We start from the raw sequence: 25,865 nt of genomic DNA, 5'->3' as shown, positions 1-25,865 counted from the left end.
CTGCTGTAGAATAAAGTGAATTTTGAGCAGCCTGGGAGCAACCAGAACCCCACAGACTTGTCTCTGAAAACTAATGACTGTAGTTACAGGAGTGGAGGGAAACTCTAGTGAACAGAGTGAGGGCAGCCAGCTTTCAGAGAGAAAGCATCAACTGTGTCTAGGGCAGAAAGGGAGCGACAATACATACGATGGTAAGAGCAGGAGAGTAACCCAAGCAGCGACGTTCCCTGAAATTACTGGTTCAGTTAGGCTGCATGACATCCAGTTAAAAAATACCGTTACCTGGGCTACGCCTGGAGAATTAAGCCAGACTCTGCACTGTAGGACTTTTTTTTTAAGTTTTCAAATTTTTGTTTAATGGAACTAGGGTTGATTTATAATACCGTGCCAATCTCTGTTGTACAGCAAAGTGACTCGGTTATATACATAACACACGTTCTTTTTTAAAGATTCCTTTTCATTATGGTTTATCACATGATACTGAATATAGCTCCCTGTGCTATGTATGAGGACCTTGTTCATCCATACTATATATCTTTATATAATAGTTTACATCTGCGAATCCCCAACTCCCAGCCCCCCCCATCCTCTCCCCCCTTGGCAACCACAGGTCTGTCCTCTGTGAGTCTGCTTCTGTTTTGAAGACAGGTTCATTTGTGCCACCTTTTAGATTCCACATACGAGTGCCATCAGATAGTATTTCTTTCTCTTCGTGGCTTGATTTAGTATGATAACCTCTAGGCCCATCCGTGTTACTACAGATGGCATTATTTCATCCTGTTTTATGGCTGAATGGTATCTATTGTATGCATGTGCCACATCTTCTTTATCCATGTATCTGTTGTGGACATGAAGGATGTTTCATGTTTTGGCTATTGTGAACTGTGCTGCTATGGACATAAGGGTGCATTTATCTTTTAAAAACTGGAGTCGAGTTGCTTTATAATGTGTTAGTTTCCGCTGTACAGCAGAGTGAGTTAGCTGTACGTACACACACATCACCCTTTTGGGTTTCCTTCCCACCTGGGTCACCACAGAGCGCTGAGTGCCCTGTGTTACGCAGCAGGTTCTCGTTAGTTATCTACTTTACACACAGTAGTGTACATGTCAATCCCAGCATCCAACTCATCCCAACCTCCCTCCGTTACCCCCTGGTGTCCGTATGTTTGTTTTCTACATCTGTGTCTGTTTCTGCTTTGCAAATAGGTTCATCTGTACCATTTTTCTAGACTCCCCATATATGCATCAGTATATAATATTTGTTTTTCTCTGACTTCACTCTGAATGACAGTCTCTAGGTCTATCCATGACTCTGTAAATGGCACAGATCTGTTCCTTTTTAAGGATGAGTAATTCCACCATCATATCTTTTTGCCTTTTCATACTGTTCTAGAAGGAGGCGAAGGGGATGACAGAGGATGAGATGGTTGGATGGCATCACCAACTAGACGGACATAAGTGTGAGCAGGCTTCGGGAGTTGGTGATGGACAGGGAAGCCTGGAGTGCTGCAGTCCGTGGGGTCATGAAGAGTTGGACACGACTGAACTGAACTGAACTGAACTGAATTCCACTGTGTTGGGTTGCCCAAAAAGCTTTTTTCAGGTTTTTTGGTTTAGGAGTTATAGAAAAACCCAAATGAACCTTTTGGCAAACCCAATATAGATGGACCACATCTTTGTCCATTCTTCTGTTGATGGACATCTAGGTTGCTTCCATGTCCTGGCTATTGTAAATAGAGCTGCAGTGAACATTAGGGTGCATGTTCCTTTCAAATTATAGTCTTCTCCAGATATATGCCCAGGAGTGGGGTTGCTGGATCATATGGTAGTTCTATTTTTAGTTTTATTTTTTAAAGAAACTCTATACTGTTCATAGTGGCTGTATCAATTTACATTCCCACCACCACTGTAGGAGGGTTCCCTTCAATCCACACCCTTTCCAGGATTTACTGTTTGTAGACATTTTGATGATGACCATTCTGACCAGTGTGAGGGGACACCTCATTGTAGTTTTGATTCGCATTTCTCTAATAATTAATGATGTCGGGCATCTTTTTATGCACCTCTTGAGCATCTATATGTCGTCTTTGGAGAAATGTCTGTTGAGGTCTTCTACCCATTTTTTTATTGGGTTGTTTATTGTTTTGGTATTGAGCTTCATGAACTGTTTATTTTGGAGATTAATCCCTTGTCAGTTGCTTTGTTTGCAAATATTTCTCCCATTCTGAGGATTGTCTTTTCGTCTTGTTTATAGTTTCCTTTGCTGTGCAAAGTTTTTGAGTTCAATTAGTTCCCATTGTTGTTTTTGTTACTCTAGGACTTGGGTCAAAAAAGATCTTGCTGTGATTTATGTCAAAGAGTGTTCTGCCTGTGTTTTCCTCTTAAAGAGTTTTATAGTATCCAATCCATTAGAGCTCTGTCCAGTATATGCCCAGGAGTGGAATTGCTGCCTTCCACTCAGCAGTTCTATTTTTAGTGTTCTGAAGAACCGTACTGTTTTCCAAGTGTCTGTACCAACATATATTCCCACCAGTACTGTAGGAGAGTTCCCTTTTTCCTTCACCCTCTCCAGCATTTGTTAATTGTAGACTTTTTAATGATGGCCATTCTGAATATTGTGAGATGGTATCTCATTATAGTTTTGATTTTTATTTCTCTAATAATTAGTGATGTCGATCATCTTTTCATGTGCCTCTTGGCAATCTGTATGTCTTCTTTGAAGAAATGTCTGTAAAGTCTTCTGCCCATTTTTTGATTTTTTGTTGTTGTTGTGAGCTGTAAGAACTGTTTGTATATTTTGGAGATTAAACCCTTGTTTGTCCCATTATTTGTAAATATTTTCTGCCATCCCATAGGTTATCTTTTCATTTTTGAAAAATGGTTTCCTTTGCTTTGCAAAAGCTTGTAAGTTTGATTAGGTCCCATTTTGCTTGCTTTTGTTTTTACTTCTATACCCTTAGGAGACTGACCTAAGAAAATACTGATTTATTTATGATTTATGTTTGAGAATGTTTTGCCTATGCTCTCTTCTAGGAGTTTTATAGTGTCATAGGACTTTAACTCCTCAAATTATTCTAATATGCAGGCAAGATTAAAGAACAGTTATTTAAATGAATAATTTCAAATAATCATCTTATATTTTCTTAATGTCAGGTACTGTCATTTGGAAATACCTGTAGACACAAAGAATAACCTGTGCCCTCCCCACATGAACTTTCCAGCACAGGTTTTAAAATACACATAGAGCTGATGCCCAGCATCTTCCCCAGCCATTCTGGCTCCCGGTCCCCTGCTTAGACACCCTGTCCTCTCTGATCCTGTAGAGGCCCCCGGCTCTGCTTACTAAGGCCGTTCGCCATCTCCACTGGGCTGTTAGACCCTGGACTTCAGAGCCAGTGGTTTTCTCCTTCTGATGCCCATTGACATGAAGCAGGAAAGTTGTCCCACAGTTGCACTTGGGGCTGCAGCTGCTCCTTGCTTGTCCTGCCTCAGCGGGGCTGGGGGCTGCCTAACTCTGTAGAGCCTGTGGAGGCGAAGGCTCCAGTGGGGCCACTGGCTGACTTTCTAATGCAGCAGGCTAACTGATGAGGGTGGTTACCTTAGGGTTAGAGCCCTCTACTCACCACTGTCACCTGACCACCAATAACACAGCAGGAAGCTAGATACTCTGCCTTTGTGTAGCTTTCAGTCAAAGAAAGCATCCGAGCTATTTAGATATCAGTGGAGGAAAAAATCCTCAAGAGCTGGAACACAGAAATTACTTCTCTTGGGGGGGCAGTGCAGGACTATTCACAAGCCTAAAAGCTTACAGCTCTTTGATTATTAGTGCTTGTTCACCTTTCACAAATTGGAATTACCTAGTGTTTTGCTTTCATTTGGATCAAACTGGGTCATGATTTATATACCATGATTGATTGTTTATACTGTATTTGTTATTTAACATTGGCATATAACTGATTGACAATGTTCCGTTAGTTTCAGGTGTGCAGCAAAGTGATTCAGTTGTACGTATACACATATCTGGTTTTTTAATTCTTTTCCCATTTATGTTATCGTATATTGAGTAGAATTCCCTGTGCTGTACAGTAGGTCCTTGCTTATTATCTATTTTATATATAGTAATGTGTACACATTAACCCCAAACTCCTACTTTATAACCCCCACAACATTTCCCCTTTGGTAACCTAAGTTTGTTTGCTTAGTCTGTGAGTCTGTTGTGTAAATAAGTCATATTTTAGGTTCAGTCATTTCAAAATCCTAAAAGATGATGCTGTGAAAGTGCTGCACTCAATATCTCAGCAAATTTGGAAAACTCAGTAGTGGCCACAGGACTGGAAAAGGTCAGTTTTCATTCCAATCCCAAAGAAAGGCAATGCCAAAGAATGTTCAAACTACTGCACAACTGCACTCATCTCACACACTAGCAAAGTAATGTTCAAAATTCTCCAAGCTGGGCTTCAACAGTATGTGAACTGAGAACTTCCAGGTGTTCAAGATGGATTTAGAAAAGGCAGAGGAACCAGAGATCAAATTGCCAACATCCATTGTATCATCGAAAAAGCAAGAGTTCTAGAAAAACATCTGCTTTATTGACTACGCCAAAGCCTCTGACTGTGTGGATCACAATAAACTGTGGGAAATTGTTAAAGAGATTGGGAGTAGCAGACCACCTGACCTGCCTCCTGAGAAATCTGTATGCAGGTCAGGAAGCAACAGTGAGAACTGGATCTGGAACAACAGACTGGTTCCAAATCGGGAAAGGAGTACATCAAGGCTAGCTGTCACCCTGCTGGTTTAACTTATATGCAGAGTACATCATGAGAGACACTGGGCTGGATGAAGCACAAGCTGGAATCAAGATTGCTGGGAGAAATATCAATAACCTCAAATATGCAGATGACACCACCCTTATGGCAGAAAGTGAAGAAGAACTAAAGAGGCCCTTGATGAAAGTGAAAGAGGAGAGTGAAAAAGTTGGCTTAAAACTCAATATTCAGAAAACTTAAGATCATGGCATCTGGTCTCATCACTTTATAGCAAATAGATGGAGAAACAATGGCAACAGTGAGAGACTTTATTTTTGGAGGCTCCAAAATCACTGCAGATGGTGATTGCACCATGAAATTAAAAGATGCTTGCTCCTTGAAGAAAAGCTATGACCAACCTAGACAGCATACTAAAAAGCAGAGACATTACTTTGCCAACAAAGGTCCATCTAGTCAAAGCTATGGTTTTCCCAGTAGTCATGAATGGATGTCAGAGTTGGACTATAAAGAAAGCCAAGTGCCGAAGAATTGATGCTTTTGAACTGTGGTGTTGGAGAAGACTCTTGAGTGTCCCTTGGACTGCAAGGAGATCCAACCAGTCAGTCCTAAAGGAAATCAGTCCTGAATATTCATTGGAAAGACTGATGCTGAAGCTGAAACTCCAACACTTTGGCCACCCGATGCAAAGAACTGACTCATTGGAAAAGACCCTGATGTTGGGAAAGATTGAAGGCCAGAGGATAAGGGGACAACAGAGGGTGGTGAGATGGTTGGATGGTATCACTGGCTCAATGGAATGAGTTTTAAGTAAGCTCCAGGAGTTGCTGATGGACAGGGAAGCCTGGCATGCTGCAGTCTATGGGGTCACAAAGAGTTGGACAAGACTGAACAACTGAACTGATATTTGTGATATCATATATTTGTCTTTCTCTGACTTATTATGATGATCTCTAGGCCCATCTGTGTGGAAAAGGCATTGTTTAATTCTTTTTGATGGCTGAGTAGTATTCTGGTGTGTGTGTGTGTGTGTGTGTGTGTGTGTCTAGGCCCATCTGTGTGGAAAAGGCATTGTTTAATTCTTTTTGATGGCTGAGTAGTATTCTGGTGTGTGTGTGTGTGTGTGTGTGTGTGTGTACCACCTATTCTTAATTTATTCCTCTGATGAACATTTAGGTTACTGCTATGTCCTGACTATTGTAAATAGTGCTGCAATGAACACTGGGGTGCATGTGTCTTTTTGAGTTACGGTTTTCTCTGGATATGCCCAGAAGTGGGATTGTTGAATCATATGTAGTACTATATTTAGTTTAAGGAACTTTCATCTGTTCTTCATAGTTGCCTGTACCAATTTACATTCCCACCAACAGTATAAGAGGGTTCCCTTTTCTTCACACCCTCTCTAGCATTTATTGGTTTATTGATTTTTGACTGGTGTGAGGTCTCTTTGACTGGTGTGAGGCAATACCTCACTGTAGTTTTGGTCTGCATTTCTCAGAAAATTAGTGATGTTGGGCATCTTTTCATGTGTTTTGGGGGCATCTGTACGTCTTTGGAGAAATGTCTATTTAGGTTTTCTGCCCATTTATTGTTTTTTTTTTTTAAATTTTTTGATGAGCTATTTGCAAACTTTGGAGATCAATCCCTTGTCAGTTGCTTTGTTTGCAAATATTTTCTCCCATTCTGAGAGATGTCTTTTCATCTTGTTTATAGTTTTCTTTGCTGTGCAAAAGCTTTTAAATTTAACTAGGTCCCATTTGTTTGTTTTTGTTTTCATTACTCTAGGTGGTGGGTCAGAAAACTTCTTGCTGTGATTTATGTCAAAGAATGTTCTTCCTAGTGTCTGACTTACATTTAGGTCTTTAATCCATTTTGAGTTTATTTTTGTGTATGGTGTTAGGGAGTATTCTAATTTCCTTCTTTTATATGCAGCTGTCCAGTTTTCCCAGCACAGATTATTGAAAAGGCTGTCTTTTCTCCATTGTATATTCTTGCTTCCTTTGTTATAGACTAGGTGACCATAGATGCATGGGTTTATCTTGGGGCTTTCTATCCTGCCTATTAATACCATATGTTTTGATCACTGTAGCTTGCAGTAGAGTCTGAAGTCAGGAAGCCTGAATCCTCCAACTCCATTTTTCTTTCTCAAGATTGCTTTGACTATTTGGGGTCTTTTGTGTTTCCACAGAAATCATAAAAAGTTTTTGTTCTCATTCCGTGAAAAATGCCATTGTTAATTTGATAGGGATTGCATTCAGTTGTAGGTTGCTTTGGATAGTATATTCATTTTCACAATATTGATTCTTCTCATCCAAGTATATGGTATATCTCTCTTCATCTGTTTGTGTCATCTTTGATTTCTTTCATCAGTATCTTAGGTGGTTTTGTGAATACAGGTCTTTTACCTCCTTAGAGACTGGTTTTTTCCTAGGTATTTAATTCTTTTTGTTGCTATGGTAAATGAGATTGTTTCCTTAATTTCTCTGATATTTTTGTTGTTAATGCACAGAAATCCCTTGCATTTCTATACATTAATTTTGTAATTTGCAACTTTACCAAATTCACTGATTAGCTCTAGTAGTTTTCTGGTGGCATCGTTAGGATTTTCTATTTATAGTATCATGTCATCTGCCAATAGTGACAGTTTTACTTCTTTTTCAATTTGGATTCTTTTTATTTTTTTTCTTCTTCTATGGTTGCCATGGCTAGGACTTCCAAAACTATGGTGAATAATCATGGCAAGAGTGGACATCTTTACTTTGTTTCTGATCTTAGAGAAAATGCTTTCAGTTTTTCAACATTGAGAGTGATTTGGCTGTGGGTTTGTCATATATGGCCTTTAATACATTGAGGTAGGTTCCCTCTATGCCCACTTTGCAGAGTTTTTGTCATGTATGGGTGTTGAATTTTGTCAAAAGCTTTTTCTACATCTCTTGAGATGATCATATGGTTTTTATTCTTTGTTAATATGGGTGTATCACACTGATTGATTCCCTTTCCTCGATTGTAGTTTCCTTTCCACAGGCTCCAGGGCTGTCCTTCATCTTGCTTCTGGTGTTTGCCTCTTGAGGGAGGAGGCTGATCTAAGGGGCTTGTGCAGGCTTTCCGGTGAGAGTGGCTGCTTCCTGCCCACTGGTGGGTGGAGCTGTGTCAAGGGGTGGGTGTTTAGAGGGGGCTATGGGCTCAGATGGGGCTGTGTTCCTATTGATTGTTTGGCCTGAGGTGTCCTAGCACTGGAGCCCACAGGCTGTTGAGTGGGACCAGGTCAAAATGGTGACTGCTTGGGGAGCTCACACCTATGAGTACTTTCCAGGATGTCTGCCTCCAGTATCTCTGACCCCACAGTGACCTCACACCTCCCCAGAGACGCTCTGAGACCAGCAGGGAAGTCTGGCCCAGGCTCCTATGAAGTCACTGATTTCTCCCTGGGTTGAGAGTGTACAAGACCTGGTGTGCATCTCTAGGAGTGGAGTTTGTTTCCCTCCATCCAGTGGAGTCCTCTGACGCCAACCCTGCTGGCCTTCAAAGCCACATGCTGTGCGGGCTCCTCTGACACCAGCCCCCCAGGCTGGGGAGTTGGGTGTGGGGCTCCACACTCTCACTCCTGTGGGAGAACCTCTGTGATACAGTCATCTTCCAGTTGGTGGGTCTCTCACCTGGTAGGTACTGGATTTGATGTTACAGCAGCAGCTGTGTCCCTCCTCCCATCTTATCTTGGCTTCTTCTTTGTCTTTGGATGTAGAGTGTCTCTTATTGGTAGGTTCTAGTCCTTTTTGTTGATGGCTGTTCAGCAGTTAGTTATGGTTTTGGTGTTTTTGTGAGAGCAGATAAGCTGACATCCTTCTACTCCACTAGCTTGTCCTCTTCCCCTTCATATTTGTTATTTACTCCATAATTTGGGAGCAAATGCTATAATGAATGGCCCCAGCATCTGCCTGTGCATCTTAGGACAGGCACCAATGCCCAGCAGCCAGTAGCCTTGACCTACGAGTGTCTTGGTCAGAGGGCCCCCAGTGGATAAGGCCTCCATGCACTCAACTGTTTCATGAGTCACTAACTATAATCCATGCTTCCTATGAATGAGATTCTCTGACCGGTCTAAAAACCTGTAAGCAAACTGTTTAATGGAGGGGATGTCTCAGGCCAGTCCAAGTTTTAATGAGGCTAGACAGGGCTCATGCATGTGACCAATAAACCAGCAGCTCGGCTTTCCTTGGAAAACCCAAGCAGCTTAACGTTGGCAGTTGTTACCATGGAGAGCAGAATGGAAGAGCGGAGGTGGACATGTAGCATGGTCTGAAAGTTCTCCTGCTCCAAATGAAGAAGGCAGATCCTTGGGCTGCACAAAACCATTGGTACCTTGGCGAACATGTTCCGGAGCCCTAAAGAGGTTTGATCTGACCACCGAAGGGGCAGAAAAGTCCCACACTAATTCATGAATCAAAATGAAATAGTCTACAAATAGACTTTGGTCTAGGAATTGTGCTTTATGACTGATTAGACAAGTTCTTAGAGTGTACACCTGGTGCCGATTTACACCAAGGATCTGAATGTGGGACCAACTCTGGGTGTAGTCCTACAACCCATCATCATTCCTACAAGTAGACTGGGTCTGCTAACAAATAAAAATCTAAAAATACAGTAACATTTCTCAAATAGACCAAAGAAAATGGGAATCAAGATCATTCTGCTTTTTGGAATACCTGAAAAGATGATGTTGACATTGACTGGGAATTCGGCATGGAGGACAGAAGGCCGCATGATCCCAGGCCTGTCGTTCTAAGAATTAAAGTGGAAGAAGGGTGCCCCACTCGAAGGGGGCTTGAATCAGTCCTTAGAAAGGACTGGTATTTCTAATCCCCCTTAACTCATTATTGACCACAAACGTAGTCATAGGTCTTTTGTTACCCAAATGTTAGTGACCTGAGATGTTTCAGTATTCACTTAACAAACTGCTGGCCATGGGCCTTAGTTTCTGCAAAAATCCCTCAGTCAATAATGTGTTAAATAAGTGCTTTTAAAATGAAGCAGAGACTTCACACTGGAAGGAAAGTAAATCCTACTGGCCAGAGCTAGGAAAGCTTGGAATTAATTTTTGGGCATACGCTTCCTGAGCTGTTTTATGCAATGGTCATGCCTTACACACATTCAGCGCCACCTGAGGCCCAGCCCAGAGATGCAGGTGACATGGCCCAGGTCCCACAGGGCTCTCCCCATGCCTGCTCTGGCTCATGAATCTGTGAGAGACACAGCCAGGGTCCCAGATGGGAACGGCCGGGAGCCACGGTCAGTCACCTCTCCACATACCTGAAGTTCTGCCATGATTTTGTCTCCCTCTTCTTCCTCCTCCTCCTCCTTTGCAGAAGCAGTGACAGGGGGTGGCGATGGGGCCCAGGCTGTCGCCGGCTCCTCGGCCGGACACTTTGTGGCTCTAGCCTGTGGACTTGGTCCAGCATCTTCACTGCTTGCCTGTGGAAGATTTGAACCACAGTTACTGGCTTTTCACCCCCAGGTGCTGGCAAAAGGGGGTCAGATCACAGAAGAGCATGCACTGCCTCACTGCTAGGTGCCTCAGCTTCCTAGCTCTTCAGATCAAGCTAAAAGGCTGTTTTGTCCACTCGCATGTAGTTTGGGTTTTTCCTTGCCCAAGGTGTCATTTTGGCAAATGAATTGAAGTATTAAAACTCCTTAACTTCAATGCCTTTTAGAAAGGTCCTCCTTGGAAACTGTATTTTCATTTAACATAAAAGACAAAGCTTGCCAGATTAAGTGGAAGTGAAAGCTCTCTGAACCTCTGTTGACGCCTATAACAGTGTCAGCTAATCGCAGTTACCTTTGTAAGATGATCTTTCTTGTGCTTGCCCCTCAGGCCCCCATTTTCCGTGTTAGTGTGCTTCGCTGGGGAAGTAGCTGGTGAATTGAATTTCACATAGTTGCAGCTAAAAGTCAAGTAAGGATAGGAAACTCCTGGGGCTGAGTCTATTCCAATAGTATACTGACTGACATTTTCCCATCTGTGGCGATTCCTTGGAGATCTAGTTCATTCTCTCCTGTTTGCTACCTTTTATGTTCTAAAGGAGAGCAGAGAAGACCTTGTCTAGGGGCATCATCTGAACCCACAGACCAGTTCAGCAGGGCTTCACCCATCAGACCTTAGCAGTGGCACTCTCCTTCCTGCCAGTGTAGACCACGTCGCCCGACCTCGTGGTAGTGAGCCCAGATCCTGGAAGGTAGCTCCGCCGTGGAGGTGGAGGAGGAGGAGGTGGGGACCTACCCCCCAGCTTGTCCAAGTCCAGTTCTGAATTTGGAGAGTCTTCTGGAAAACAGTGTGTCATTGCAAAATCAGCTTTTAAGATAACATCCAGAAAGTCCACTGTATTTCTAGAATGTCAGTGCAACCTGATTCAAAACTTCTTTCTTCTCTCCATGGTGCAACAACTAAAAATATAGGCCCTGAAGCCTGACTGGTTTGAAGTCCTAGAAAGGCCCTGAACAATTTAATTAACCTCTCTCTGCCTCAGTTTTCTCATCTGTTTAATGGGTTAACAATATTGTTTCCACTGGGTGTTGTGAAGATTAAATGGTTTGATGCACATAAAGCATTTAAAATAATGCCTGGCTTATAGCAAATGCTATGCAAGTATTACTTAGTGTGACTTTTAAACAAATTTCTTACCCCAAAAAACTTTTACCTGGAGAAATGAAAGGTCAGAACCCCTTGCAGGGCCTCCAGAGCTTTCATCCCTGAGTCTGAAAAGGAGGGTTTGGAGGAAGGCTTCAGGCGGAGGAGGTGAGAGTAGAATCTGGCCCAGGAAGGGCCAGAGGGAGAGTGGGAGGCAGATGGGGGTCACAGGACAGAGTTGGGGAGAAAGTGGATTTTTTTTGGTCGTGGTTATGTGGTTAGAAAAGGTCTCTCTGCTAATTAAAGGAAGAAGCAAATGCAGAAATGAGGGAATCAGAAAGTAGTACTGACACCAAAGGTTAGGAGATGCAGCTATCTGCTGAGCTTTCCTGCCAAAATGCCCAGAAAAAGGCATTTCTTACTCAAACAGTTTCATTCCTGTCCTGTATCAACATCCTTCCCTTCCTCCTTTTACCAATACTCTATCCAAGAGCTCACAAATGTGGTAAAGCCAGAAATTCGGAATCGGAGCTTCCAGCTGGCCTTTGCCCCAACTCTGGGACTCACAGGTCTGGCCTCCCAGGAGTGTTTGTCTGTTCTGAGCAAATGACGTGGAGTTGTTTAGAGGAGGTGCTTGAGGACTTTCTACTGAAATTTTTAATAAAGGCTTGGGTAAGTCATCAGGGTGACAGGCCAGTGATTGCAGTGGACGGTTTCTGGCTTGTGCAGAGGGTGCTGGGTTATAGGGTCCCATCCCAAGGCCAACAGCCTGGCTCTGGTCTCCCTCCCATATGTAATGACAAAGGTTCTGTCTCTGACCAACTTGAAATGCACTGGGCTGCATGTAAAATAATGTCTTTGTCCATAATTTTAAGATCAGAATAAGGCACATGGTTTGTAACTGGTTGAAGATTTACCAGCTTGAGTTTAACAGCTATTTTATATTATTATGGAGACAGTGATGCTTAATTTCCATAGTGTGGTTGGTTAAATATACCATCTAATAATTTTGATTAAAAAAAAATGTGAATCCTCACTGTGATCTAACATCCCTCTGGGAGCTCATAAAATCTGGTGTTTTCTAAGGAGAGGTCTCAATTTAAACACAGCCCTCCTGTTCCCCCAGCTGTGGCAAAGGGTCATACATTGTAAGAAAGGCAGAAGCTACATTTTTCCTTAGTGTATACTATTCTAGAATCCTAACGCAGAACACAGCTTTCCTGCTATGGTTATAGTTCCTCAACAGAACTAGTCAATAAAAATCAAAATAGTAGACTCTAGAGACATCTAAGGGTTTGTTGTTTCCAATTAAAAAATTTTTTTCTTGTTAAAATGGACTTTATTTTCCTCCCAGATTTGAGATATAATTGAACAAAATTATACATATGTAAAGTATGCAACCTGTTGATTTGATAAGCATAAACACTGTGAAGTTCTTAACATAATCATTAACACATCCATCACTTCATAGTTTTGTATGTGTGTGTGTGGTGAGAATGTTTAAGATCTACTCTCTCAGCAAATTAAGTATTATTAATTATTGTCAACATGCTGTACCTGAGATACCCAGAGTGTATTCATCTTGTAACTGAAAGCTTGTACCCATTGACCAGTGTGTCCCCCTTCTGCTAGCCTCCCTGCCCCCATTAATCCCCACGTGACTCCCTGCTTCTGTGAGTTCACTTTTTTTTTTTTTTAAGATTCCACCTATAAGTGAGGATATACAGTATTTGTTTTTCTTTGTCTGGCTTCCTTCACTTCGTATAATATGCTCCAGCTTCATCCGTGTTGGAGAAGGAAATGACAACCCACTCCAGTATTCCTGCCTGGAAAATCCCATGGATGGAGGAGCCTGGTGGACAGCAGTTCATAGGGTCACAAAGAGTTGGACACAACTGAGTGACTTCACTTCACTTTTTGTCCATGTTGTCACAAAAGGCAGGAATATCTTATTTCTTATGGTTGAATAATGTTCATATATATATATATATATATATAAAACACAGTTATGCACACATATATTATACATGTGTATACACTATATACATATACACAGACTATATGTATAAATATGCAATAAGTATAATGTACACATGTATATATAATAGGCATATGCATATCACATCTTCGTTATCATTTTAGCTATGAACTTTTCCATATCCCTTCACAGATAATGCAGCAATGAACATGAGAGTGTTAATATCTCTTTGAGATGACTCTGTTTCCTTGGAATATATACTTGGATGTGGGATTGCTGGTTATGTGGTAGTTCTATATTTAATTTTTGGAGAAACCTTCATACCATTTTCCATAGTGGCTGTACAAATTTATATTCCCATCAACAGTGGACGATGGCACTCTTTTCTCCAATCTTTGCTAACATGTGTTATCTTAATTTTTTTAATAGATTTCCCTGGTTATGTTGAACAACTTTTCAAATAACTGTTGGCCATCTGTGTGTATTGGGTTTCTCAAAAACCTAAAAACAGAATTACCAGCAGTAGTATAGTACTATTGGGTGTATATCCTCCCAAAACAAACACTAATCTGAAAAGATACGTGTACCCCAATATTTATAGTCACATTATTTACATTTGCCACAATATAGAAGCAACCTAAGTGTCCATCAACAGAGGAATGGATAAAGAAGGTGTGGTGTATATATTCAATAGCATACTACTCAGTCATAAAAAGAATCAAATTTTGCCATTTACAACATGGACTCTTGGAGGGTGTAAGTCAGAGAAAGACAAATACTTTATGCTATCACTTATATGTGGAATTAAAAAAATAAAGTAGTACACATATAACAAAATGAATCAGACTCACAGATACAGAGAACAAACTAGTGGTTACCAGTGAGTATAGAGGGAAGGGAGGAGGGGCAAGATAAGGGTAAGGGACCAAGAGTTATAAACTATTCTGTATAAAATAAACTAGCTACAGTGATTTATGTACAAAACTGGGAATATAGCCACTATTTTATAACTATAAATGGAATATAACCCATAAAAATTGTGAATCACTATTGTGCACCCAAAACTTATAAAAGTTTTTTATTGAGGCATAGTTGAGGTACAATATTACATAAGATCTTTAGGAAGTGAGAGCTTGATCCCATTTGCCAGCTTGTGCCCTTGTGGGTGGTCAGCCCACACAGCTCGGATAGCACCTTACCTGAAAGTTCTAATTTGTCCACTGGAGCATCACCCTTTGGCTGGGGGCCTGAGGCTGGTGGCATCTCCAGGTTTGGAATTGACTTCATAATATTGGCCTGGGCTTCTTCTAGGAGTTTCTCAAACTCCTTCCCATTATAGTGGTCCAGATTTTGCCTTTTCTCTTCCCATTTCCTTTCTGCTTTCTGAAGGAAAACAGCAATGAAGAAAGTTCAAAAGTCAGAAGGGAACGTGAATTGATAAGTTTTGAGATTTGATGCTGGGGTGGGAGAAAGTATAACTCAGTGAAAGCACTGGTCAAATGATGCTCTGGCTTCTGTGTCCAGGGACATGTCTGCACATCAGACAAACCTGACCCTTATGCTATCTGCTACATCTCCTTAAACAGGCTGCCACAGACACCCAAGTGATGTTCATTCACATAGCAGCAAGCTCAGAAACCCAACCATTCATTCACTAAATTATTACTGAGCACTTACTACATACTCTCCTCTCCCAGCACTCATGAGAGGGACACAGAGATACACATTCAAAGGCATGTAGCCCATAACTTTCTTTTTTTCTACACTGAGCTTTCATCATAGAGGAAATGATAGAAATAAACAGCAGAACACTCACTAATCCTATGTCTTAGTTCTGCTGCTGTCAAAAGAATTGCCGTATCACCTTCTGGGTCACATTTTACTATTTACCAAATGAAGCGGGTATTGAGATAATCTCTAAGCTCCATTAAGTTCTACAGTCTCTACACAGAAATACATAAAATGCATTTTAAAATATCTGTACATTTTTTGAAAGAACATTTTCCTGTGATTTTTGACATGTTACATTATCATTTCAAAAAAGAGTGGAAATGAGTACCAGGATCAGTGGAACCCTATACTGTGAGAATAAGAAAAGACCCAGGAGATCACGGAATCAATGTATTTTACAGTGAGAACACGGAGGCCCGGCGAGATGAAGGATTTGCCCAAGATTCATTCTCTAGGAGTAACAGCCAGCACTGTCACCATCCTGAGCCTCCTGTTTTTTCCTTCCTAGCATTTATCATCACCAGAGCCTGGTCCCTTCTGTTCACTGCCTACCCCAGAACCTATGAAGGCCTGGCACTCACTTGGGCTCAGTAACATCTTTTGAGTGAATCAAGCTCAAAGGCAGAGCCAGTAGGAAGACTCGGGCCTCCTTACCAGAATCAGAGCATTTCAGAGGTGTCTTGTGAATGTGCTGTTGAAATTTAAAATACACACATAACAATGGTAATTATGCCTAATAGATTCTCAATAGACATTTTTAAATAAAAGAATCATCCTACTGACCTCTTTGCAATGCAGAGATGTTTAATGTGGCAGGTCCACTAACTTTCAGGAGCAAGATGTGCTTGCAGCCTCCTCCCTACCCTGACAGGCAGAATCATCATCAATCACATTTCACCCCATCTTACAATACGCATTTTATAAGCAGCTAACTTAGTTTCAGGGGCACAGCCTCTGAGTCTGGAGCAGAGGGGAGCTGCCTCGTGTTCAGAGGTCCAGTGGCCAGGACTCTGACCTTCGTGGTTTTAAGATGTCACCTCTTGAAATAAGTTATCCACTGCTGACTTGCAAGAGAGGCAGGACTGGGGACTGAGGACACAGTCCTGAGTGGAGGAAACTTTAGAGAAGGGGAAGGAGAGACCCAGGGGAATGCAGTGTGCTGCACGAACACTGACTCCAGCTCCTGCTGAAAAGAATATTTTAAAAACACAGCAGGTTTTCTCTCTATACCCTGTGACTTTGAGACCTCTCTCTCTTGTCTCCTCTGAGACTTTGGTAACAACTTCCCATCCAGCATCCTTTATTTGAGACCCACCACCTCAATCAGCTCTGCATACTGTTTCCACATGAATTTTCTGAAGACACCACGTTTATCACTGGTCCAAGCAGCAGCATTTCTCCGATATCCATGGAATAAAACCGTGGTCATCTGAGACCGGGGAGTAATCTCTCCCAAGTCAGCTTCCAGCCCCTTTGGCCAGCGTTTTTCCTCCTCTTTCCAGTAAACAGGTGTACTCAAGGCCCGGCCTTCTGTATCTGAGAATGCCCTCATCAGCCTTCTCTGCTTATGCAGATTCTAGTTCATTTTCCAGGTCACTGGTGAACCCTGCATTCACCTGTGGTGTGTCTGAGCCAGCTCACACTGGCTCAGGGCGCTGACTGTCACCTTTCCTCCCAGAGTCACGTTCAGTGATGCCACAGTGTTGCTTTACTCAAAATCAGTAATGGTTGGTTAAGTCTTTCCGCCACAGAAACTGGCAAATGCTCCAAATCAGGCTCTTCCCCGTTGTTAAACACTGACCAGCATACCACTGTCTCACCTTCCTACAGGTTGGGTGCCTGATTCTTCTCTGAAATCTGATGGCCTTTCTCTTAGTCTGGCCATTGAAACAAAAAAATCTATCATATATGTATATAAAATAGAAAACTGTATTTTTATTAAAAAAAATATCAGAAATCTATTTTCTGATAAAAATATAAAGTCATATACATCTTTGATACATATATCCATTGTCTCCACAACCAGACTGTCAGTTCTTGGTGGGAAAGGACCCCATCCTTCCCCCTTCACGGAATTAGGAGAAATGGAAGGAGGACCTACCTCGATAGACACCGCCCTGCTCCTGGCGCTCACACTGTGGATTTCCTCGATGAACAGGCTCTGCACGGAGGAGCCGTCCCCGGGCATCTGCGGGGATGGCAGAGCGGAGGGGGCCTCCTGCGTGGCAGCAGGGGCGCTGGCGGGGTGAGGGCCCGGGCCCCCGGGTGCGTGCTGGGCGGGGTTCAGCAGCGCGGAGGAGAGCTGCGACGGCTGGATGACCACGGGAGAGCTCTGCGCGTGGTGGACGGTCAGGGGCACCACTTCCGCCTTCACGTCGCCGGGGACGCCCGCGCCGGGGAGGGGCTGACCCGAGGTGTGGGGGGCCTCCTCCTGGGCCTTCAGGACCTCGGCGGCCGTGGCCTTCTCCATAGCCACGTACTGCGCGGCCTGGGCTGCATCCGAGCCTTTCAAGAGCCCATCAGTGACATGCCTGGGAAGAAACCACACAGCAGCATCAACCAGTGAACCAGGTACCGCGCATTTTCCTTGTACGGTATTTACTTGAGTGCTGTGTCATCTGCAGACCAGGCGAGATTTTTGTTGCAGAAATTAAGACATGCTAAAACCCCAAGTAGCAGCTTAGAGTTGAGGGTTTCATAGCAACAGAACTGCCTCCGAGTGATCTTTAGCAGCGGCTTTCCTCTTCTTCCCTTAGGAGATGGTCCACCCGTGCTGCTGTGTCCACTGTTGGGGTGGTGCTGTCCTAGAGTGGACACATGATTCTAAGCACACTGCCTGCACCTATTCCAGGCCTGGGCAGCTCTCAGGTGCTCGGTTCTGACCCAAAGCTTCCTTAACCCTCCACTCTCTCTTGCTTTCACTGCTGCATATCTCGGGAGGGTGGTTTACATGCCAGTTCCTTTTACTTGCTCTTCCTACAGCTCAGCCATCTGGCCACCCCACCTGGACCTGACTAGCCTTTTTGCAACATCGAGAGTGACTGTGAATCTGACTGCGGGTTAGTCCTCATCCTCCTCTGCTTTGTGGGGGGTGGGGGGAAAGGCAGTCATCTGATGCTCTGTCCAGCTCCACCCACACTATGGTGGGAAAGACATGACCTTCAGGGTCAGACAGGCTTGTGTTCGACTATCAGCTACCGTGTTCTAGCCCTGTAATGCTGGCAACTTCACCTCTGTGGGCCTCAGGTACTTTTCTGTGGATTATCGTGAAGATGATGGTCTAATTCCGATCAACATAGTCAAATGAAAGACACTGTCAAACGTGATACTCAACCCATAATTTTTAATTAGCCCCGCATTCTCTTCTTACCAAAATGTGTTTTTCTTTTGCTTTGAAAACAAGATACTTCTTTAACTGTCTGGTTCCTTCAATCTCAAATCCCCAAGGGTCTGTTTCCTCCTTTCCTTCTCCTGTCAGAGCTACCTCTTCCATCTTCAGTAATCACCTACATGAAGGCAACTTTCAACTCTAAACCTCTTTCCCCCTCCCTCTGAGTGAGGCCAAGGACTCCTTCTAACTGTCTCTTGAACTTCAGTCTGCATTTCTAAGGGCTTCCTGGGCAACTCTGCTCTGCTGTCCTTCCAGCACCTCAAATTCAAGACACACAGAACCCCTCCAGCATCTTCCCAACCCACTCAAGTTGCTCTGAACCATGACTGTCACCCCCTCTGTCTTTGTCGGGCTCCAGGACATGTGCCCATCCCTGGGGGCGTGTGTATTCCTACCTTCCTTCTTGTGTCTTCCACAGCACGTTAGAAAGATCCCAAGAAATAATTAAATAATATAAAGACTTGTGATGGGCAGCTTAATGGAGGCTATATTTATTTTATTTTTAAAGTGACTTAACTGTCTTTATCTATATCATTTTTTAAAATTGTTTTTCAGGGAAGAGAGGGAGGGTGGGCACTGTTACCAGCCAGCCTGCTATCTGTGTAAACACTTAATAAGGAAGGTTTGATTTAGGCTTTGTGGTTGGGTTACCACATTTAGGTAAGAGTTTAATGAAGAATCCTTTTAACATATTTTTATCCTACTGGAAAAAAAAGTTCACTCTGGCAATTTACAGTAGTGAGCCTATGAGAAAATGTAATTCAAGTACAATTTCTTCCTGTACCCAGCCGGATGTTTTCGCTGCAGGAAGAGGCAAGAGTTGCCTTAATTCAGATTTTTGCTGGCCTCTTGAAACTTATGCAGGAGATTATAGAGCTCTTTGTAGCATTAGCATCTCAAAAGAGGCTCTTTCCTTGAGGTCACTATTACTAGAAAAATCTCACTTGCTCCTTACGGTTAATAATTCATCTAAAAGTCAACTGCACTTTTAACATATTTCTCCTGCAAACCTATCAAAAGATGATAGTGATTAAAATTCTCCCAAGAATTTAGATGTTACTTATGCTTGTGACTGGCTCTCAAATCTGGTTTAAGATCTAAAGGGTAGCATCTCTGTAATTTTCCTAGTTCTATTTTTTTAAAAAAAGGAAAATTCAGGACTGATGCTGTTGGGAGGTGGTTTATGTGGTAGCTGTGTCTATTTCTCATGTGGGAAAGGAAGTTTTATAAGGGCAGGGGTTCTGTCTGGTTTATTCTTATACTCTTGACACCCAACACCAGGACTGGAACAGATAAGAACGTCCAAATATGACTGACTGCCTGGCCATGAGATCAGAATCAACAAGTCTGGTGTCAGACTCTCAGGTCCCACCCAGCGCCGCCCGCTCACCTCCGCAGCATGGTCAGGGTGTCGGTCAGGCCACGCACTCTCTGCAGAAGACTGTCCAGCCTGTGCGGCTCCTCCTTCAGGAAGCGCACCGCCTCCACTTCTATGCGCAGGATGGCTCGCATCTTATTTTGTAAGGTTGGAAATTCTCCTGCAGACCAAGAACAGCGAGTGAGCTACAGGAGCAAAGGCAAGACTAGCAGGCCCCCCCTCAGACCCCAAGACTGGACATGGTTGGGAAGTGTGGGGGTTCAGGAGGCAGAGCAGGTTCAATGTGACCTGGGTGGAGGGTGCAGCCCCTCGAGGTCTCATTTCCCGTCTCTGTGTGTGGGGTATGTCCACTGGGCCCCGAGTTGTATCCAGTGAATTTGGCACAGGTGCCCTGGTGCATTGTAAGAGCCCAGAGAAGGGAAAGGGTTATTCGAATCATTTATTCCTAAATGTTACAGCAGCCACTAAAATATTAATACCAGCTCCTGGCAAAGAGAGGCGCTTCTTCTGCTGTTCAGGGATGCATCCTGAGCGCCCAGAACAGTGCACGGTGGGTGCTGGACGAACACCTGCCCACGTGCACGAACGAATCCTTCACCGTCGGACGGGCTGTCGGGATTCCCCTCCCCTCCAAGGAGGATGCTCACCTTTCAGGGAAGCGACGGCCTCTCCCACCTGGCGCAGCAGGAAAGCCCCATCCTCCACGTCTTTCAGAGTCACCACGCGGCTGGCCGAGGTGGAGTCCTTCTTCAGATCATCAACGAAGTCTTCCAGGTCACTAGGGGGAAAGCCGACCACAGGTGGAGTGAGCGCGGGGGCCTTCCCTATGGACAGTGGAGAGCAGAGGACCCTGGGCCTCGCTGGCTGGCCTTCCCCCAGTACCGCGGGTCCCTCCATGCCCACGGAGGTGGGAGCAGCAGCTGGGGAGGAGTAGCCTGGTTTGGCTTAAGAGACCCTTCTGGGGTGTGAGGTGAGGTTTCTCGGGGAGGCCTGGATCCGCCACCTGGCTGACAAAGGACCCACTCTTTGTTTTCAGCGGCGCTGATGCCGGCTAAGGGAGGGCTGCGTGGACGCTGATGTGACAGAGGAGAAAGAGGGAGAGAGACAGCAAGAGGAGGAGCCCAGGTTGCCGCAGATCAGGCTTTTCTACTGTGGCGCTGACCTCTGTGGCCAGGTCATTGTTTTCTGCGGGGGGATGAGGGGTGTCCTGTGTGCAGTAGGATATTTAGCAGCACCCCTGACCTTGACACAGTAGCCTCCAGGAGCAGCAGCTCTAAGCCGACAAAATGGACAATGTGGAGGAAGTGGACAAATTCTTAGAAAGGTACTACCTCCCAAGACTGAACCAGGAGGAAACAGAAAAAAAATGAATAGACCAGTCATAAGTACTGAAGTTCAAACTGTGGTTAAAAAACTTTCAAAAGTCTCTAGGTCCATTGACATCTCTACAAATGACCCAATTTTGTTCCTTTATAAGGCTGATAGTCTATTGTTGATATACCATGTCTTCTTCATCCATTCCTCTGTTGATGACTGTCATAAAGAATGAAGTAAGAAAGAAAAATATATAACACATATACATGGAATCTAGAAAAATGGTACAGATGATCTTATCTGCAAAACAGAAATGGATACACAAACATAGAAAAGAAATGTATAGACACCAAAGGGGGCAGGGGTGGTGGGATGAGCTGGGGGATTGAGATGGCCGTGATACATACACACTGTGGATACTGTGTGTAAATAGATAAGTAACGAGAAGCTACTGTGCTCTGGTGACCTGATGGGGAGGGAATCGAAAATCCCAAGGAGGGATATGTACCCATACAGCTGATTCACAGTGCTTACAGGAGAAACTAACGACATTGTAAAGCAACTATACGCCAATAAAAATTAATTAAAAAGAAAAAACTTCCAACAAACAAAAGTCCAGGACCAGATGGCTTTGTTGGCAAATTCTATCAAACATTAGAGAAGAGACAGCAGCTATCCTTTTCTCAAACTATTCCAAAAAATTGCAGAGGAAGGAACACTCCCAAACTCATTCTCTGAGGCCACCATCACCATGATACCAAACCAGACAAAGATGCCCCAAGAAAAAGAAAATTACAGGCCAGTATAATTGATGAACACAGATACAAAAAAAAGCATCAATAAAATACTAGCAAACGAAATTCAACAGTACATTAAAAGGATCATACACCATGATTAAGAGGGATTTATCCTGAGGATTCAAGGATTCTCCAGTATCCGCAAATCAATCAGTGTGATACACCACATCAACAAACTGAAGAATAAAACCACATAATCATTTCAATAGGTGCAGAAAAAGCTTTTGACAAAAATCCAACACCCATTTATGATAGATGACAGTAGCAACCTCCCCTAACTTGAGACAAACAAGAATGTTCCACAGACATTGTTAAAATGTCCCCAGGGGTCACGAGGGGAACAGACTTGCCCCTGAGAACCTCTAGTTTATACTGACTGTCCCGTCAGTAAGGACTGAGTGTCCTCTCCAGGATGCAAAGAGAATGAATGATCACAGGTCTGATTTCTGGAGGGGGTGCATGTGCACACACATACTCAACTCTGAGGGTACGTCTCCCACTTCAACAAACACACCAGTAATAACATCCTGTCTCCTGAGCACATCAACAACCCCACCCTAAACAGATGTGTGCATGATTTCATTTTGCCTGCTGATCTGACAGTAGAAACCCCTGCTATTAAAGAAACAGGAAAAGAGCTTTGATTTGAAGAACCACTAGGTGGCAGTAAGCAGACAGCGATTCCAGTGCCACAACCTTGAGTGTGGGGCAGGCAGCAAGTCGACAGACTTCCAGTTACAAGGACTAGGCGTGTAATCAACAACACGATAAATATAATTAACATTGCTACATGTTACTTATGAAATTTGTTACGAGAGTAAATCCTAAGAGTTGTCATCAGAAGGAAAAAAAGTTTTTTCTGTTTCCTTAATTTTGTATCTATAGGAGATGGTAGACATCCACTAAACTTATTGTGGCAATAATTTCATGATGTGTGGAAGTCAAATCATTATGCTGTCCACCTTAAACTATATGCGGCTGCATGTCAATTACATCTCAATAAAACAGGGAGAAAAATTTAACCGGCAATTCTATAAAAACATTAAAAGGCTACATATTTTTTTAAAGGAACTTTTCAAGAAGAACCTTGAGACCTAGTTGTAGACAGCTGGGCTTGTCATAGACCCATCTGAGACAAACAACAGCCATAACACCTGGGGGGGGGGGGGTGCTTGTCTGTAAGTGCAGGGACTAAGCACAAATTTGGAGCCTGTTTTTGAGGTGCTGATGAAGAGTGGTCAAAGTTATTATCTGACTCTCTAGACTGCCACTGAGAAGGGTATTCTAATTTTAATCAGGCACACTGGGTTGGCATCTGATTTGACATAAGCTCCAGCTCAAATATCAAAGAGGTCAATGAGCATAACACTCCCCATCCTGTAGGCTTCTGGTGAGTATAGTCATGGAAAGAATTTGAAAGTTGCTCCCTTACAGTCCCATTTTGGGACGCTTCCCCTTTCCAAAAAGCAAGAGAATTTACACATCTACAATGGAATACTAAAGGAATGGAATTTTGCCATTTGCAGCATTTACATGGATGGGTGTGGTGGGCATTATGCTAAGTACAACAAGTCAGAGAGAGAAAAATACTGTATGCTTATCACTTATACGTGAAATCTAAAAAATTCACAAACTAGTGAATATAACAAAAAAAACAGTGGATTCACGGATACAGAGAACAAACTGGTGCTTACCAGTGGGAGCAGCGAAGGGGAATATAGTGGGAGAGCAGGAGGTTCAAACTATTTAGTGTAAGCCAGGCTACAAGGATGTCCTGTACAACATGGGAAATATAGCCAATATTTTGTAATAACTGTAAATGGAGCAAAATCTTTAAAAATTAAAATATTTTAAAGTATTTTAAATACTTAAAGTATTAAAAAATAATTAAAAAAATTAAAATGGCTTTGTGAAACTCAAAAAAAACAAACAGGAGAACTACCAACACTAGAAGAACCCACACAAATGACTATTCATTATACTAAAAGGTGAAACTGTTCTATGATAAATCTTCACTGCATAACAAAACATACATTAACATAACAGATGGGCCTGCCCCAGTGACTGGGGCCTAATAAAACTCCGCTTATTTCAGTAGTGCGACTTGATAGATGCTTTCAATAAGAACCTCACAGAAGATGGGTAGCATTCAAGGCAGCATCTTTCATTGTGCATCAGACATATTTTACACTGAAATTCTTCTTTTGTGATTTTAACTACAGTTGAATAATAGGCGGATAATTTTAGTGCTGTGTTATTTTGGCTATTAGTTTTAATTTATTGAGATTAAATTCAGACTTCCCATTTATCACTGGGTTGTGCCACTGGCTCCTTTTAGTTCGATGGGTTGCCAAGCCCTACACAACAGTGTGATGCTTCCAAAGAGACTAATAAGCTCAGTCACCTGAGGATTGTTCAATTTCCTGAGCTCGGATGGAGGGCACGAGCCGAGTGTCCGCAGATATCCAGAACCAGCAGAACTCTAATGTGCACACAGCACAGCAAAGAAAGAGGATGAGAACACCGCCTAGGAAGGGCCGCCTCCTTGGCCAAGACAGGCTTGCCTTTCAGGTTGACCAGCTATGCAGGCAACCAGGGACTGACTGCAGGGCCCGGACTCACCACAGCTTCCGGACGATCTTCTCCTCTTCGTGCAGGTACTTCTGCCTCTCCTGCTCCACCAAGACCCGCTGGCGCTGCACAGGGTCCTCCAGTCTCTTCATCGTCTCGATCACCTTGCTGCTGATTTCCTGCTCAGCCTTCCTCATCATTGCCTTCAGCAGTTCCTGGTTCTGCAGCTGTTGGACAAAAGAGATCACCCTCCATCAACTCTTGCCAGGCTGATAGGGGGGTGCCAGGGCGCCTGGCAGCCCCCAGGTGTGGGTCTGGATAAACAGCCCCATAGCTGAGTCTTTCTTCATTTCACTGTAAAAGGGAAGAGAGCACAGACTGTATATAATATTGCTGCTTCAGCCAGCATCCAGGTTTGAGTAGCCAGCTGACAAGCACACTTTCACATCCCTGTCTGCAAAAAAGCAGTCCTTCCTGAATGCTGGATAGACATACAGACAATGGGCATGAAATCTCACATGTTTTCATAGCGAGAACCAAGAGTACCAGCTCTGGAGCCAAGTGGACTTACAATCAAACCCTAAACCTACCCCCAGATGCACTGAGAGACTCTGGGCACGCTCCTCTCTAAAAATGGGGGCGTTCATCTCCCTTGCCTCTTCTGCTCTGAAAATTAAATGAGATACTGTTTGGTATAGAAAGGTACTCAACAAATGTTGGTTTGACTGTGGACTATTTCAGCCCATCAATTAAATGAATATCTGTGTCCCTCTTATTAATGGGTCCATGGACCAAATACCATGTAATTACAGACCATCACAACATAGTACTTGAGAGGGTGGGGGAGGGAAGGCCTGGAATTTGGGATTAGCAGATGTAAACTATTATATATAGGAAGGATAAACAACAAGGTCCTACTGTGTAGCTCAGGGCACTATATTCAATATCCTGTAATAAACCACAATGGAAAAGAATATATAAGAAAGAATGTCTATATGTATATAACTGAGTTGCTCTGCTGTACAACAGAGATCGGCACAACACTGTAAATCAACTCTAGTTCGTTAAAAAAAAACCAAAAACCTCAAAACACAGTACTTGCTGTCAGTGGTGGCAATGATATTTGCAGACGAGCCCTAAGGCTTTTGGCAATTAACTGATCTCCCTGGATTATACGTAGGCTGCTTACATGCATAAGACCACAATTTCCACATAATTTTCCCAGGTGGTTTCCAGAGTACTCTTGTTTCTTACCCCAAAGTATAGGATGTGTGAGTATCAATCCAGGCTTTACAAACATCTAGCCAAACATTTGAATCC

The 25,865-nt window shown here is 43.2% G+C and overlaps 1 protein-coding gene across 16 annotated transcripts in view; it reads right to left on the bottom strand.

Moving 5' to 3' along the window:
* Nucleotides 1-25,865, bottom strand: part of KIAA1217 (KIAA1217 ortholog) — a 440,539-nt gene that overhangs the window by 9,626 nt on the left and 405,048 nt on the right. For 14 of the 16 annotated variants that reach the window (XM_061126199.1, XM_061126210.1, XM_061126205.1 and 11 more), the window contains 7 exons: nt 24,597-24,772; nt 20,511-20,641; nt 19,876-20,023; nt 17,196-17,625; nt 14,563-14,746; nt 10,916-11,079; nt 10,071-10,232 (listed from right to left, as the gene is read on the bottom strand). In XM_061126199.1, the coding sequence (XP_060982182.1) occupies nt 10,071-10,232; nt 10,916-11,079; nt 14,563-14,746; nt 17,196-17,625; nt 19,876-20,023; nt 20,511-20,641; nt 24,597-24,772 (1,395 nt within the window). The remainder of the gene's footprint in view (nt 1-10,070; nt 10,233-10,915; nt 11,080-14,562; nt 14,747-17,195; nt 17,626-19,875; nt 20,024-20,510; nt 20,642-24,596; nt 24,773-25,865) is intronic. The other 2 variants (XM_061126208.1, XM_061126195.1) reach the window with 1 other exon arrangement.

This window comes from Dama dama, chromosome 23, assembly GCF_033118175.1.
Source record: "Dama dama isolate Ldn47 chromosome 23, ASM3311817v1, whole genome shotgun sequence".
Classification (NCBI taxonomy): Eukaryota; Metazoa; Chordata; class Mammalia; order Artiodactyla; family Cervidae; genus Dama; species Dama dama.
Note: the sequence above shows the minus strand (reverse complement) of the source record. Positions and strands in the feature narration are given on the sequence as shown.